Here is a 17599-nt window from a genome sequence, read left to right as displayed (position 1 = left end):
TTAGGCTACGAAATTCCAATGTGGTATTTTATTGTTTGAAAAAAAATAGACATAATTTATTGCTTTCACGTTCTTTATGTCAATAGATTTCCAGTTTTCAAATAAACAATCACAAAAACAGTTTTAAGATATGTAAGCTTAAACGTAGCACAAAAAAGAATAAAGGGCGGCATTCGAATTTCACTCGCTGCATCACAGGCATAATAAAAATCATAATTTACTTCATTTTGTAGCAGCTATCGTAGTGTACAATTTTATAATAAAAAAACAAAATTTCCGCTGTCAAGGCTTTCAAACAAATTGAAGTTTGTGCATGCAAAGCCTTAATCCTAGAAATAAACAAAATAGGTGATATTTACAAGTGCACATGGAAGGAATAACCAAACAATAATGGCGAAAAAGAGGAAGAGGAAAACAATTAATCCAAGTCAACAGCAACACGGGAAACACCTTTGATGATAACGACACTTGTTATTGATTTTGGTACGGATATTTCCAACACATTTTCATGAGAATTCCCCGAAGACGATGGGCGCGAGAGTTCAATCTGTTGTTCTTGATCGTTTACCATCCGCAGTCGTTTGGGTCGAATATCGTAGCTTTCAAACTTTAATTCCGACAGCCCTTGCGCTTTACATGAACTTGACGAATTACTTTGCTCTTTCGATTCCTCATTGTCTGAAATTCGTGGCGACGATGACATCACAGGGCTTGCTCCAACAGGAGTAGCGGGGTCGGTATGTGAATCGTTATGGCTAAATGCACGTATTGGTTTTGAAGCCCTGGACAGTTGTAGCATTGCCTGTGCTAGCCTATCATAAATGTTGTTGCCAATGGATGGCTGTTCTGCAGTCTGTTTGTGCGAAGCGTAAGTGTTAGGATTAAGTATTGGGGTCGTGGTGGGCCAGTTGATTTGCCCGTGATGATGACGCTGTATTCCGTCCAAACGGGTCGTATCGAAAATGTGCTTAATCATTGCACGGAGTCGGTTTTTTCCGATCCATTGATCTGAGAATCTAATCGATCGATCAACTAAAGTTGGTTCTTGAGGATGCCTATAGAACGCGCCATCGGTGGGAACCAAAGATAAATATTTTTGAAAGATACTAACTGCACATCGCGAATTTTTTGGATCCGAGTATAGGCGCCTATCCTGTGTGAGGCCTCTGCTGACGTACGTAGGATCCTTTGAAGGAACAAACTCCACATATGTTTGGTCTCCAAAAATACCAAGCTCAAAATGGCACATTTTGAGGTTCCAGTGATCATCGATAGTGCGAATTCCAAAAGATACCGTGTTATGAAAAAAGACAGCATTCAACAATCCCAGTGCTGTATCTAGTCCGATCACGCCACTTTCCCATAAGCCCGACTCTTCCGGGTAGTGTGGCCCGGAATTGGATGTCAATACCTTGCTGTTTAGTGGTAAAGTATTGTTTTTTCTGCCGTTTTTAATTGAAGAAGTGACGCCGTTATTTGTCAGTTCTTTTATCCGGCTGTCTAGAACCGTTCGAAAACTACTGTAAGTAGGGTTACTTCGATCCAGGATGCAAATAGAAGGCCTGCCAGCTTGTTGTCGCAAATATCGTTGTATTCCCATGACTATTTGCATTAATGTATGGGGAGGATACGGGTTGCCATCCTTGCGTCGAACCTCCTGTTTTAAAGCATGGATAAATATTTCGTAATTTACATGTGAATAATACTGTATTTTCTACGGTGAATTACGATAAAAATGACACAGCGTTATTCGATCGGCCAAATTTTCAACAAAACGATCTTCGAAAAAACATACGACAAGTTTTTACTTACCTGGACAAACTTGGATAGCCAATGGTCCAACTGCAACTCACTGGCCTTCCCAACATCTAAAGGAACCTCTTTGTATTCGCCACCTAAACCGCAACTCTAAAAAGAGACAGTAGCAACATGTTATAGATCAGCGGTTCTCAAACTGGGGTCCGCGGTCCTTTAGGGGTTCGTGAGGCAATTTTGGGGGTGACCGCAAAGCGGTTGAAGTAATTCTCTAATCTTATTTAGCGTCAGTTTGAGCCACTGAATAAGTTTAAATCAAATTAGAATTGAGAATCGACTGTCTCTATTGCTAAACAATAGCCTTTATTGAATGACAACTATCAAAAATGCAATAGTTCGCGCACAATCGTAATGCTTTTTTTTGTCTTGTCTGTGATGTCACAAGCTGTTTTTGGATCATTATTATGCGCAGTTTTACATAACTAGCTAAAATCCTTTTGCATAACTAGCTAAAAATGCAATCAACTTTCGTTTTTCTGAAATACACATTCCAGCTGAAGGACCGCGAGCCCTCGACATAATGACAAAGGGACCGGTTTGAAAAAATAATGAAAAAGTTTGAGAACCACTGTTATAGATAATAACAAAAGGTGATTGATCTTTTATAACTAACTGAAAAATTAGCTCTACACACATTTATAAATACGTTAAATTTACCACAAAATTTCTTTTTCTCGCCCACTCCCTCCAAACGTTAAATGCCCAACGGTTTTGTTTTTTAGTTCGTTCCGGAATGCCTGGTGTATCCATCGGTTGCACATCATCCTTGCCTTTCACTCCAACGTAGGTGGAGCGAAAACTGCGTTTATTTAATCGTTCGCAGTAGTCTTGAAGAGATGCATTGGTACTGGAGTACTTCTTGGCCATGCTGGAATTTACAATCGATTGCTTTGGTGAATCATGGAAGTTGATATTTTCATCCATGGCAAGGTCACGAATGTGGCGGCCATTTTTTGAAATGTTCTTGCTAGCGTCATCAACCATAGGGGACAAAGATGATGTTTCAGAATCGTCATCCCCCACATGAAACAGTGTATTCCCGGTATTTTCTAGCGATGGTGTATTAAATTGGTTTCCACCTAAATTACGAACCTCTCTTGCCGCGAGGATATTTTTGTTACTTTCCTCAGATTGGCTTTCAATCATTGATTCATTGACGTCATCAATGGTTCTGTCCACAACTGCGTGTGACAGTTCTGCTGGATTCTGTCTTCGTTGCGGTATTTGTTTTTTTCGTCGACTTTTTTTTTCGCCTACACTTAGGTCAAGAGCATCCATACCTAGAGTCTCGAATTTCTTACAAATCTAAAACAAAGGAATTGTGTTGAACTAGTTTTATTAGTTCAGCATTTATCGAATCTTTTTCTGTTGTCTGCAGATTGATTACACCACAAGCTTGTGTCTGTGACGTAACCCATGAAAATTTTCACCGTCACGCCCTTTATTGTAAGTATTATGAGTTCACACGGTGGAGTTGGGTATATTTAAATCTATGTGACTAAACTAAATTATTTTAGGGCCAAAAGAGAATTGGTCGTTTACTCTGCCTTGTGGAGTGCAGTCGTTGGTAACGTTGAGCTCTTCCTACGCTCTCAGCTTGATCTAACTTACAAATGCCAGCACGACACATATTTTTAGTTGATGTTTTAACATGAGAAACCAAAGAAGGTTAAACTTACTGATACTAAACTATAAAACACGTTGCAGTATGCATTACAATATTTTTAAACGACACTGGTAAAAAATACAATAATTTTTACAGAACTGCGTTATGTTGGACCGTAGAACGTTGGATCCAAAATTATTATTTTTTTTTCTAAACTTGCTTTTAAGCTAAACGTGCAGTCATATTTCCCGCGCGTTCGTATTTCCGTCGCCCAGCGCGTTGAAAATCTCAACTGATATCTTACACTATTCACATACTGGTGCTTGAACAAATAGTGTACACAGGTAACAACTTTTTGCAACTGTACTTAATTTAGACACAAACTTAGCCAGTCGGCACTGGTGGTTCGGTCCCAGGCACTGAGGAACCTTGCCTATTGAGACGCTCTGACTATAATTATTCCTGCGTTATGTGCGCTTTTGCCCCGTACGCGGCGCATGTTATAAACCTTTGTCCGTGTTATTCGACACTGTATATCAGATCGCTAGACATACTGGAATGCTGATTGTTCCACGGGCAACACGAATCTACTAAGTTGAGGTTAAAGTTGTTGAAGAATTGAACAGAGCTTAATTGCTTCACGGCTTGTGAAGTGCTTCGCATTGTGCATTCTCTCGCTATATATAATAGACACCACTGAGGCCTTAAAATTCGGCAACGCTGTATCAAACTACGAATTGTATAAATCCAATTGATAAAAAGGTTTGTAGGATGTAAGCTCAATTAATGTATTTTTGCCCATGTGACAAGTGAGTTGTCCCACTAACTAATTGACTACGCATTGTTTAAACCCACATAACGACTAGGGTTAAAACTAAAAAAAATATGAGTCGATTAACATTTTTATCTGTTCCGGAGGCAGTACGTTTCAAACAATTACAATCTAAAGTCTGGAAAAATACGTTTTGTCTTCGACTCCTATTTCGTTACTCAACAATACTAATGAACTGTTTTACAAAATGCCAAACTATTCTATTACAAAGTGAGTCGTGCTTGCCTGTTATAATGTACAGGCGCCATAAATTATTTCCTGTGCTTTTCCCTGGGCAAAGCAAGATTGTTGGTGTCACCAAGTGCTGCCCAACTCCATGCGCTTTTCTCGCGCAATTTAGAGTTGTGACTTGGGTACCGCTCTGGGCTTTCTCTAAGCGTCGTGTTAAGTCCTCTCTCTGCTCCTCAGCATCGCCAGGAAAACTAATCAAATTGCTAAAACGGTTGCTTGGCGGTAGAGATACATCGTTCCGGAAACGTTTGCTGCAGGAATATTGCTTTTTACGGTTTCCCATGCAAGCTCGTTGGCTATGCTTGGAATGAGACGGAGGCCTATTTGCCAAACTTAGATTTATGATTGAACCAGAGGCAGGAAACAAAGACATTTTAATAACTTTGTTTTGCACATACACATCCCAAAATTACGTGTGCGTGGGTGTTCAAAGAAATGAGAACAACGAATCAAGCACACGTTAAAAACAAACTTCAGGGTTAGTGTTTCGACACATGTAACCTATAAAACACACCAGCTTGCTTGATAATCAACTGCAATATAATATACATACTTTCCACAATCCATTTGTTGGATTTTCAAAGCTTACCATCGAAAACATCTTTGTCAAAAAATGTAATGTGAAAACTTCATTGTTTGGATAGTTCCTGTGATAAAGTTAGGCGCAATGAGCGGAATAACAATGGCGGGATTCGAGAATGCGCAACTTGCGAATTCCACGCTTCGCAATTACAGTATGTGCGTGGAAAATTTACCTTGCAAGCGCCGATGAGCGCCTGGCCCACTAAACAAGCAACAGGTTTTAGAAGTCAGTTAAAACAGGACCTGTCGCTGTTCCTGTTAGTAGTTGTGTGGAGTGTTGTCAAGTAGTTAGAAGAGCATCGGCTGGCGCATGAAAAAGTATCGATAGATAGCAAAACGATTACGACAACATTATTACAGCTAGTTGGTTGGTCCGAAATGATTAAAGAGAAAAATTTCAGATTTTTTAACTACATTTAGATCAGTTAAGATGAAAGGCAATTACCTGAAGCCGTCCCAGCATTATTGCGATATACTAGTGTTGTTTCATTGCGTAACAACGGGAAATGGTTCGTCTGAACTGTTAGGCAGCGATGAGAGTGACGTCGTGGTAATTGTTTGGCAACTAATTGATTTAAATCAAAACCAGGTAATTTGTTTTCAATTTCGTTTACTTTTTCACATTCGTCGTGTTGTAACTTGTGTTCAAAAATACAACTCTTAACCGGCGTTTACTGGCTAATACGTATAACGTGACAATTAACATAGAGGGCTCGAAAAGTGTCGCAAATTTTATTTCAATTTATTTTGTTCTATATAGCTTATATACAACGTCAACCAAGACATAATGGGTAAACAAGTTGAAACGCTGACTTCAAATGTAACTTTTTTTCTAAAAAAAAACACGACCTAACGTATTGCATGTGGCGTGCGAGTAAATATCCTTATATAAATAGGATACCATCACATCCTTGGTTTGTTAAAAGTTATATAATACACCTATTTTAAAATTGATTTCAGACGGGTGATATACATTATATTTACGTTCAACCTTCAATCAACACCAGCATTAAGAAGGAGTGGAGTGATTCTACTGGGATAACAGAGGATATGTTAAGCGACGCGCCAACGTTTGAAGATGCCATTCACCAGGTAAGTAAAAAAACGCGTAGAAAATGATAAATTGCATATTCCGATACATATGCGTGTTTTTTGTAAATATTTCGGTGCACACTGCCTCACTTTCAGTTGGGCATCTAGAAAATCGAAGCCTTTCAAGGAATCACTCTGAAAACGATTGCATGCCACAGAGCTGTAAGTAGAACCGGGCTTTTCGGGTTTGAATATAACCGGTTTGATTCGGACCTGACTTCACACTCGGCTGCATTTCTGTCATGAACCTTCGGGCCGAATTTGGGTTTCGTTTTTTTTTCTGATCCGGGACGGATTTGGGACCGGTACTTGCGTGTCACTTTTTGGTCCACTTAAAACGATGATTATATGCACGTATGTATTTAAATCTGATTTTAGTTTGAGCAGACACTGCGAAATGAGTTGAACGACCAAGGAAAGACTTGCAGCTTCACCCTTTGCACAGACGGACAGTGTCACCTCCGGCAAGTTTTAATGCCAACCTCTGTTCGCTGGGAAACAACACTCCCAGATTTCTGCTTTAGGTACATGTTTGCCATACCTCGTGCATTTTCAGCTGCGAAAAAACAGCATTCTGTTGTGAAAATTTAAGTTATGTGTTTAAATTATGTGTCTTTTTTTAAATTAATTACAAAAAAAGTAGTAATTTATGTACATTTGTTAGACCTAAGTTTTTGGTGTAGTGCTTGCTTTAGATGTTGCTTTTATTTTGAAGAGTGACAGAAGTTGAATCAAGGCATCGCTACATCACGTAAACTAAATTTACTATTTACGATTTCAGTTTCTTTGATTTAAAAAAAGAATTTTGTCAATGCTTTGAAAACATTCAAAATCACATGGAAATCAATGGTGAACAGCAGAGCACGCTAGTTGGGCCCTTTTCTGTATCGGAGATGCTTAATTGTATCCTTTTGTTATTGGAGCTCGTTTGTATGCAGATAAATCACAAAATAGACACCAGTTGAAAAAAAACACATCATTGTCTCTTTGAATTGTTTGCTTTGTACAGCTGGTTTGGTATAACAAAACAGTCCTTTACTGGTGCTTGAGCACTGCCAGTTGCTAAACAACCCGGATGCTAACATAATAGGTATGAATTGCAGCTGTACACGAACACTGTGCGATCTTACCCTAATCATGGTGCGAAGGCCTAAAGCAAACAAAAGCATATTTCTTGGACGCGTGTCTGTTTTCCCATAGACACGTTGCAAATGGCACGTGCTGTTTGTGCATCGGAGACGTCATACCAGCTGTTTTGTCTAAACTATTTCGGCCCTGAACACGGTTATAAATATTCAAGATAAAAGCACACATCGTACGATATATAGCTGAACAAGTAAAACAACCAAATAATATGGTACCATTAAAACCTAAAGCACCGTTTATTGTTGTCTTTTGTCATTCACTGCAGTTAAATAAACATTGTTATCCAGACAAATAGTCTATGTATGCTAACATGTACATCCTAATAATTGCGACAGTGTATCCTAATAATTGTTCACGATTTAACTTGCTTAACTCTTTACTTCCATCCACTAAGGCCTGAATGTTAGAGTTGACGAATTCGGAACATACGGCGTTGACCACGTGAGACGAATGAGTTCTGTCATACAAGTTATGATATCAGACCAACACGGTAAGTGTAAAAGACATAGGGCTTGATGGCGATGAGGCAGATATTGGTGTCGCGGAAAATTGAGGGCTCTGTAACGACAAAATAATAAAAAAGGTTTAAAAACCTAACTAATATAAAAGGGATTGTTTTTCACAATGAAAAATGTTTTATTAATAGTTGGTATAAGGCTTTTACGTACCGTAAAAACTGTATCTGCTTCACAGATATCTCTCTTATAGACGCTTATGTGTGCATTTAAAATCGTTGAATAGATGGCTCATATTGCACGTTAGATTTTTGCTTGAGGTAAAAGGATATGCATTTAAATACAGGTTACCTATTTACATCTCCCGAACGCATAGTGGATAGACTGGAAACTGGACCTTGGTAAGCAGATTTAGTCCGTAACTATCGGACGTCTTTGTTTTGTAACTATCTAGTACAGTGTTTCTCAAGTCCGTTGTTGGCCAGTGCATAAAAGTATTGTTTGTTTTTTAAATTGCGTTATGAGCTCTTGAATACATCAGTAAAACTACGATACTTTGTGCAAAGCATCGCATTTAATAAATGTACTACGTTTGTTATCACTATTTTGGTAAACAAATATTTTAAATTAAGTTTAATACTATTTTAATATTAAATTAGTTGTTTGAAATTGTACCCGCCGTAAGTTAGAAAATAATTAAGAAGCGGTGCTGGTATAAAATTTTTCTGGAAGAAAATTCTTATTTCCACAGACCATTTTTTCGACCTAACAGATTTTAATAGATTTTATACATATTTTATATTTTACGATTTTTTTTTCGAACGTTTTGTTTAATATTTTTGAAAATAACGATTAACACATTATATCGGTAAACTATACAATTAAGTTACGTCATTAGAGCTGTGCAGTGGCGACAACAATGTGACTACTTTTAATAATATACAGTGTTCTTTTTTGTTTATAGTGCTAACCGCTATCGCTTTGAGTGTCTTAAATTAAAAACGTATTCTATTAACTGCGACGTCTTTGGTCATATCTATATCAAAAAATAAGTTTTACCTAAAGCATGACATCCGACGTTATAATGGATGACACGGTGGTTCGGGCAAGGGGATTACCATGGCAAGCATCTGACCATGACGTGGCAAAATTTTTCAAAGGACTCAATATACCACGGTATGATACTATTTAAATTTGTTTCCGTTTGAACCGCAAATACTTTTTGTTAGCTGTGGTAAAGATGTTACAAGAGTACGCGTTATTTTTTCTTTTGGAAGTGAAAACGGAATGACTATTTATGAAAACAAATTAATCGTGCTGATAAGTATTATTTAAATTAGCAACAATGACAAACAGATGTTAAAGTTTTAACTTGTTGCTCAACAGCGCCATCTAGTGGAAATGTGATTTACATGTGAGTTGGGTGTAATTGGGCCATATGTTTGAACACATATACAGGTTAATGCTGGTGCACTTGGTGAATTCACAATTGCTCAGTTCAATGTGAAATAGTGGTGGTTGACCGTATCGTTTGGAATTAAATTCAGGCAACACATAGTGCTAATACAAATAGAGTTGGAGTGGACTTGTGACACATGTTTTTGAAGTGCTTTGTTATTATTTAAGACAGGACAAAAGTTCACCCAGTTAGTTATGTTAACCATTAGATTAAATATCCTGAAAAAATCTTGTTTTGTAAACTGTTGAAGCATTGTTTTGCTGTACCATGCGCATTAACAATTATGTAGCATCCCCAAAACAACACTTCATTTGATTTCAGTTTTTAATTTCTCTGCTTTCTTTTTTCTTTTCATCATCGGTGGTGTTGATGGTGGGGGCCTGTGGCGTCGGTGGTTGCTTCAAAACGGAAAACAACGTCTTATTTTTCTACGACTTTGCACTTAACGAATTTTTGCACCTGGTGCTGTGTTTTCCCATGCCCAACATCGTCGTATACCTGATTTCCGTCGCCCCGTGGTTTTATTTGACCATACAGGGGTGGGGCAGCTTTGGTGCTAAACCCTCAGGGTCGTAGAAACGGCGAAGCATTGGTGAGATTTGAAAATGTCGAACAAAGGGATTTGGCTTTGCTTCGTCACAAGCACTACATGGGAAACCGCTACATTGAGGTAAGAATGAACAGTTTGGTGTGGATAACGTTTTCGTTCTTGTATAAATTGCACACAAAAATCTGTACGTTATTCCAGCTAAGTAGCCTATATTTCAATATTTTCAATTTTTTTTAAAAAACCCGTCTGTATTGTACGTGAGGTTTATTTTATATGATGCAAACCTCTTTAAAAACATCAGTGCAAACTTATAAAAGTCTCCAAACATGTAGCACTTAAAATAAAAAGTGCATAAATTAAATGCAGTCCCTCATCTCAAGCCTCGTACACAAGACTGGTTGAAAATCAGCATTGTCCACAACAATACAAACCACGAAAAGGTCTAACCGATAAGGCAATAATGCGGCAGATGACATATGCCTTTAAATAGGAAACGTGAATCAGTTTGCACGCATCCGAAACAGGGATGTAATGCGTTTCTCGTCGACACGTCCTATTCTCGCCAGCCAGTGCATTCTTAGCTCCGCTTGATTGTAATATTGTGCATTAAGAGCTATTCTGCGTTGCAGCAATATGCTTCGAAGTTACAAATCTAATAAAAGCGTTACCTATGGTAGTAGTTTATAGCAAGAAAATTTCAGCTTTGTGGCTGTAGGTATAGCAGCAACTATATCAGTCGTCACTTTTCTACACCTTGTTGATCTGCAGGTGTACAGAGCATCAGCCGAAGAGTTTCATAAAGTTGCTACAGGTAATTGTATATGTCCTGTACGCGTATCTTTGAACGTAGCGCATGTTACCAGTAAAGATCAATATGGTGATTTGTGGAGGATTCGACTACAGCAGTTAGTCGGTCGTATTACGGCATGTAGGTTGCGTGAGATCTGTAACATTCCGACGTGCTGTATCAGAACGTAATAAATGGTGTACAATGGCCTGTTTACGTGTTGATTGTAAAAGTACTTTACGCAGGTACATCTTGTGAGGCAATTCATTTTTTATCCAAAGAAGGCGACGCCATTGTGCGTATGCGTGGACTGCCCTTCTGCACGACTACACAGGACATAGTAAGTTTATTGAAATTTGGTCGACAAATTTATCGGCTGCGGCAATAATTCTCTATCAAGTACACCTCAATTAGCGACCCTAACAATCACCACGTGATTCTGGTTACATTTTCATCGTAGCGCAGGTCGTCAATTTCAAACATTATGTGCGAAGTCAGTAAAGCTGAATTTTAGTGGTTTATGATTTTCATTTTTTCCACATTTTTCCACATCCGGTACTCACAACATTTTAAATTATGTTGTCATTTTTTTCAGATTGACTTTTTTGGTGAAGACGTCCCAATAGCACACGGCGAGGAAGGCGTCTTGTTCGTGAAATACGCTGACGGTCGATTTACTGGCGATGCTTTTGTTTTGTTCACTGATGAAACGGTACGTCCGGATAGTCTAGTTCTAAACAGAACATACTATGCCACCCGTAAAAACTAGGACATTCAAATGCTTTATAATTAACCGAATCTACTGCTAACTGTCTCGATTTATGCCCTTGTTTTTAGTAAAACTTAAAACGCGGAAACGTTGTTGCAGCAAATTTGACTAAGAATTAGGGCTGTTATCAAACAAGCGTTTCGAATTTTTCAAATAATCAAATTTTTTTTCCCTTTCAAATCAAATAATCAAATAATTCAAATAATTCCAACGATGTAAGGCCCAGAACCATTAAAGGATAAGGATATTTCAAACTTATTAAACAAAAAACGGCAATGTGCTTGTGCTCCTTGTCATTAAATTTATGCTAAACCTTTTTTTAGTAAAAAAAGCATGGTTTTTCTCATCATTTTACCAGGTTTCTCGTGGACACTTAGTTAATTAAACTTTGGTCTTAAACATTTCAATCACTTGCTTGAATAACCTTAAATGTTACTAGGTGTAACTAATACCAAACTATAAGCTCAAATATAAATTATCATGCTTTAGTCTAAAATATATTGGGAAAAGGGTTATATAAGGCTGGAAAGTAGTGCTTTTGTTTACTCTCTATTTCAAAAAAATGTCACCAATGTGTTCAAATCAATTGACTTTGCGCCAAAATTAAGGTTTACTGCATAGGAAAAAAATATTTGATTATTTGAAATTGAGAAAAAAATTATTCGATAAATTTTCAAATAATTAAAAATTTCAAATAACCAAATAATAATTTGTTTGATAACAGCCCTACTAAGAATCGATTCTAATCCCCCCCCCAAAAAAACATGTTCCATATCGTCATTTAATTGAGTTATCGAGCTTAATATTCTGTTTGATAACAGCCCTACTAAGAATCGATTCTAATCCCCCCCAAAAAACATGTTCCATATCGTCATTTAATTGAGTTATCGAGCTTAAACTAAAATCCCGAAACAGCGGGGTTCGGTCTCAACAGCGAGAAATAACCACAGACTAAAATAGTATAAAAACTAGTATTGCAACGAATCGGATCAGCTGGGTTCGGCAGATTTGCCGAATAATTTCGGCCGAAACCGAATCTTTGTGAAATGCCTGATTCGAGCGAATGAATCCGGTAAACCGAATATTCAGTACATTATACTAGTAAAACAACCACAACGCCTTCGGAGCACGAATTGTACAAAATTACGTTCTTCAACAGCGGTTTTAGTTACCCAACTTACTGACCCTGTCACTCATTATAAGTCTCCTTTATGCAACTTTTCTTTTAAAACAGTGACATATCAACTATCGAATTGCGATAGTGCTGGACTGGGTTGTCTTGCTAACGTAACAAATACGCTTATGATGTGACAAAAGGATGTATTGGACCGACTTTGTTTTTTTTTGTGACGAAACACCATCAATATTTAGAACAAGGTATTGGGAAAACCCTACTATATCAACTATCTAACGATTACGTAACATTACATTTGCGTCTGCAGATCGATGTTAAAATTAAAAGGCTATGTTATTGTCCACCTGTAGTTGTATAATGAATCGTATATTGACCAGATTCGTTTCGAACAGGTCGCAAGCGAAGCTCTAAACAAACACAAACAGACCCTGGGAAAAAGATACGTGGAGATATTCAAAAGCACTGCAGCTGAAGTACAACAGGTATGACCATTTATTTACCAAAAACATTAGTGTTTCATATTCGAAGTCTACCTTCATTTTAAAGTGAGATTTATGTCTAAACCTGTTTTCAATTGAATTCACAATCAAGAAAGTGCATCTTGGAACTCACACTTTATTGAAATGTTGTTATTTACTGTTCGTTGTACATGAATCCTAACCCGACGTTTAAGCAGTGCTATGCCATTATTCGTAATTAGCCAGACCAAATTGTGTACATGAGCGGCAATTATCGACACAATAGCCACGTCCAAGTTTGCGAAAGCTCGTTCGCACGATCCGACCGATAGTAGACGTCGAATGAGCAAGAACTTTACGATTCTATTGAATTTGCTTTCGGCCTGTAAGATATGACGCCGCAGGCAAAAGTAGTCTGTCGGGCGTTCTTGTAGTTGATTGTTTTTCTTGTACTATCGCTAATGAAAAAGTGCAGCGAAAGTGGCTGCGTCTTAAAGTGATGTGGGAAAGAAAAAGGTAGTCTTTATATAAGAGTGGTAAAAGCAAGCACGTCCAACAAGATTTTGTGTACACTGTATATACGCGCTGGTGTAACACTTGTGAGCAGTTGGTGTTAATTTTGGTGGTGAGGTGTTTTCTTTTTGGTGCAGTTTTTGGTTTGTTAGGAAACGTCTTCTTTGCTGCGATTCCGAAAGTTTTCATCTGTTGAATTTGGGTAAGATGTTTTTGACAGATCTGGTTATAACCTAAAAATTGAAAAACGAGTCTGAACAAAGACCAAAAGCTTAGGAAGTTGGCTATTATTTATGCAGTAGCCATCTAAAGAAGTAGTTGAACTAAATTAAAAATGAAGATGCTTGCTCGTTCAAAATTTATTGTCAAGGAAAGTTAGCAGTGTATGTTTTTGTAATATCTCTTGTAAATTATGTAATCATATTTAAACCACGTCATTTTACAATATTTTGATAACTTGCGTCGGTTTAAAATCGACGGATATACCGATGGTTTGATTATTGTTATTACCTTCGCATGCGTAACGTGTCACTAGCCTCGGGCATTTATAAAGTCACAGCGTTTGTGTGGAGGAACACGGCGGTTTTGTGCCAAACCAGCGGAGTTTTTAAGTTAAAGTTTTGCAGGTTTTGAGCCGACATATGACATCCCCACTTCTACCCCCGATGCCTGCATCCATGCAGATTGCTTTAATCCCAAATGGACAACAGACACTGACCAATACACCGAGTCAAGTCAACCAGAGTCTGCAAAACATAATCAACCCGGGATCAGTGCGAAACTGTATTCGGTAAGAAAGTTATTGGGCTTTACTTGCATGTTGGAGGTTTTTACGATTACTCGTTATATTACACTTTTAAACTGTATCCTGGCAGAAACTTATATATATATATATATTTTAACATTTTTAACATTAAACAAACAATAGCAACAAATCAAGTTTTGGGTTTGTGCGCATGAGACATAGCTTAACTCAAAGATATATACGTTTAAAATAAGATTAACTTTTGTAACGTAACCGCGATTTAGTAACGGTTAGCACATGCAAATGTTTTAGGTTTATGCTGAACCATTAGTTTTTGTGCAGTTTGCGTGGAATGCCATATTCTGCAACAATTGAGGACATCATGGCATTTTTAGGGGAGCTGTCACCATTTATTCTTCCACATGGCATACATATGGTACTTAACCAACAGGTAAAAACTTTATTATGCTTCGACCCTAACCCTAAAGCAGGTTTTTTTCACCAGATTTGTTCACTAAAGTATTTTCGTGTGAATTTTTGCTGCAGTTGTCGCATTGCTTCAAACCAGTCGTTATTTTTTCGGATAACAGCCTAAGAAGAAGAATTTTGACTGCCACATTCTTTTAAATAAAGCTGGTCAAAGATCTTTGCAATGTAAGCAAATCCCAAAAAGCAAGTTTTAATATCTATGAAATCTTTTTTAGGGACGTCCGTCTGGCGATGCTTTTATTCAGCTGCTGTCACCTGAAAAAGCTTCCCAAGCTGGTTTGGACGTAAGTAAGGGTGGCTGCCACAAGAAGCATATGGGTGAACGGTATGTGGAGGTGTTTCAATGTTCCGGGGATGAAATGAATCTGGTGTTAATGGGTGGAACTCTTAACAGAAACGGAATGGTACCGCCACCTGGAATGAGTATGTTATTGGCTAACTGATATTGCCTTGTGTTGCATTGTACTCTCTTGGCTCTTTCGCCATCACAACGTTGTGCTAATGAGACATGACATAAAAACGATAGAAGAGTTTTCCCGCGAAACTGGTGGCTGTGATAAAATCTATTATTGCATTTGCTACAAAGGTGGCGCAAACTGGTGACTACATGCTGTGCAAAACCAAAATGATATTGTTGTTTCTCACCACGCTTTATAGGGAATAATTTATTTTCCTATATTTTTAGCAATTCTGCCACCGGAACAGCCACTTGTCGCAACAGCACCGCTTCATGTTCCACAGATAGCAACCCCTACAAGCCCAGTCACATCACCATTTATAATTCAAACCCCACATGGAGCTTTACTAATGCAACCTTCCCTTGCGGCTCCACAAGCACAATATTCGACACAGCTTGACCTGCTTCAATCCCAAGCGTTGTTTACATCCAGGAACGCAATTTACGGACAGGTAGCCTATAAGTGCCTTGATCATTACCTGAAAAACTTTTTAAAGCAAACTTTTGCAATCATTTTTCCTGTTTTTTTTTCAGCCTACGTACCTGCCTTGTGCACAGTATTTGCCGACTCCACCAGTTTCACCGACCGGAAATACTGGTACTCCGGTAAGCAGCTTGGCAGGGGCCGTTCCTGTTTCGACACCAGCGGGCGCTGTACCGGGAGCTTCAATATCGATAGCCAGTTGTGGGATTCAGGTTCGAATGCAGGGCATGCCTTACCACGCTGGAGTACCTGATATCCTTGCATTTTTTAAAGGATACAATGTAAGTTGACAACCAAAACAGATTTTGTAGCGCGAGGGTGGTAGTTGCGGGTTTACCTCATATTGTTTTATAACAGTTATTAAACACATTTACCGTTATGTGTAATTTAGTCACAGCTTGAATCCAAAGTGAGCTGGTAAACTGGGCCAGCAACTGCCACAGAAATTGTCTAGTGGTTAAATATGGTGTCCATTTTAACCAGATCAACTCGAGTTCAATCAAACTTTTGTACAACGACAAGCTCCGCCCCACTGGTGAGGCGCTGGTGACATTTTCGACGCTGGAAGATGCTCATCGTGCAGTTGTTGAAAACAATCGCAAGCCAATGGGAAATCGTTACGTAGAACTTCTGTTGATGTAAATCAGAATCAAAGACACAAGCAATTGTTGAATCAGCCCACTTTATTAGATTTTTTTTTTGGTTCCTCAAAATATTAATGTGCTGTTTTTGTGACAATCGACAAGCGATTACGGTACATGCATTAATCACGTACTTCGCATTTGCACAAGGGTGTAACTCGGTGACGTATTTCTAAGTAATTTTGCATGCCGCGCACATTTTAACGGCCGGCAGTTTGCAATAGGTGCTGCTTATGTGTAACTTACTTTCTCGAAATAATACAAACTGTAAAATCGGCATGTAAACTTGTAGAACTGTGTTTTTAATTGAATTATTCGCTGCAATTTAGTTGTGTATTTTCGTTGCTTATTTATCACTTCGTTGCCTTGTAGATAACTTCCTACTTCTCGGTTTTCGTGCCTTGCGAAAATAAATGAAAATGCGCGAAAGTAGCAAAGCTTTAAGTTCAGCACTGCTGTAGGACTAGTACCAATAAATAAAATTTATATCAATTAGCTCACTACCACAGGCTTTCAAAATATAACTTACCATAAAAGGCCTGTACAGAGCACCGTCGATCATCAAACACATTAACACAAGTAAGACATTTGTTACGTTTTCGTTAGATATAATAACATTCTTTTAAAGTCGTTAGCCTGATTACTAGGGCAAGTTTTTGCAACTTTTGCAACTTTTTTTTACAGCTTCCGGCAGCTTCCTAAATACTCAGAATTTATGTAGTATGATGTTATAAGCTGTTTGTAGGAATTTTATGTTGCAACTTTTTTCTATTTTTCGTGCAACTTTTATCAAGTATTGCGCAAAATGTAAAGGAGAGATTTAAAAAACATGCTATAAAACTATTTTTAGTATGGTTCTATTCTCTTTGATTTGCATAACAAAGAGCTATGTGATGGATTAGCTGCATCTCAATGTTATCTATGACGCAACAGTTGGCTTGCAAGCTAGAAGTTCAACAACCCCAGCCAAGCATAAAGTTTTAAAAAAAGTGCATTCGTTATTTTGCAAGTAAGAAGCGATAACCTTGATATCTGTTAAGATGACAGTCTAAGGCAGGGATTGTCCAACCTGCGACCCGCTAGTCATTTTAACTCCAAGAAGTATGCATAAATGCCACTTGTGCATAAATGCAACTTTTTACTGCAACTTTTGTTGAAATTAAGTGCAACTTTCTCACGTTTTTAGTGCAACAAAAACTTGCCCTACTGATTACTAATCAGGTGGTCAGTGATTAGGTAGGCCTAATCCCCTATAATGCAACGACTCACAAAAAAGAAAGATTTTGAATGTCAGATTAAGATACATAATGTTAAAAACCAGTGCAATTACGCGAACACGTCAAAATTGACGGG

General features: G+C 38.1%; 2 protein-coding genes across 3 annotated transcripts; one reads left to right on the top strand and one right to left on the bottom strand.

Annotated features, from left to right (window-relative positions):
* Window positions 1-3115, bottom strand: LOC145229264 (uncharacterized). The gene is made up of 3 exons (XM_080094573.1): window positions 2473-3115; window positions 1813-1908; window positions 1-1657 (listed from the first exon to the last, which is right to left on the bottom strand). Exons 1-3 carry the CDS (start codon window positions 3091-3093, stop codon window positions 419-421), a joined length of 1956 nt encoding a protein of 651 aa, XP_079950699.1. The 5' UTR covers window positions 3094-3115; the 3' UTR covers window positions 1-418.
* A 2366-nt stretch (window positions 3116-5481) lies between these two features.
* LOC145214431 (epithelial splicing regulatory protein 1-like) lies at window positions 5482-16675 on the top strand. 2 transcript variants are annotated; one of them, XM_080082960.1, is made up of 18 exons: window positions 5482-5655; window positions 6027-6158; window positions 6537-6682; window positions 6940-7061; window positions 7699-7794; window positions 8106-8160; window positions 8825-8935; window positions 9756-9888; window positions 10537-10579; window positions 10801-10895; window positions 11151-11267; window positions 12852-12941; window positions 14057-14220; window positions 14518-14626; window positions 14880-15087; window positions 15350-15573; window positions 15656-15886; window positions 16089-16675. In XM_080082960.1, the coding sequence occupies exons 1-18, from the start codon at window positions 5497-5499 to the stop codon at window positions 16245-16247; spliced, it is 2394 nt and encodes a 797-aa protein (XP_079939086.1). In that variant the 5' UTR covers window positions 5482-5496; the 3' UTR covers window positions 16248-16675. The 2 variants fall into 2 exon arrangements, with proteins under 2 accessions (XP_079939086.1, XP_079939094.1); XM_080082968.1 differs by lacking the exon at window positions 16089-16675 and adding an exon at window positions 15997-16082.
* Window positions 16676-17599: the final 924 nt, after the last annotated feature.

Source organism: Phallusia mammillata, chromosome 1 (assembly GCF_965637545.1).
Source record: "Phallusia mammillata chromosome 1, kaPhaMamm4.hap1.1, whole genome shotgun sequence".
Lineage (NCBI taxonomy): Eukaryota > Metazoa > Chordata > Ascidiacea > Phlebobranchia > Ascidiidae > Phallusia > Phallusia mammillata.
The sequence above is the reverse complement of the archived record's forward strand: the minus strand, read 5'-3'. Positions and strand labels throughout refer to the sequence as shown.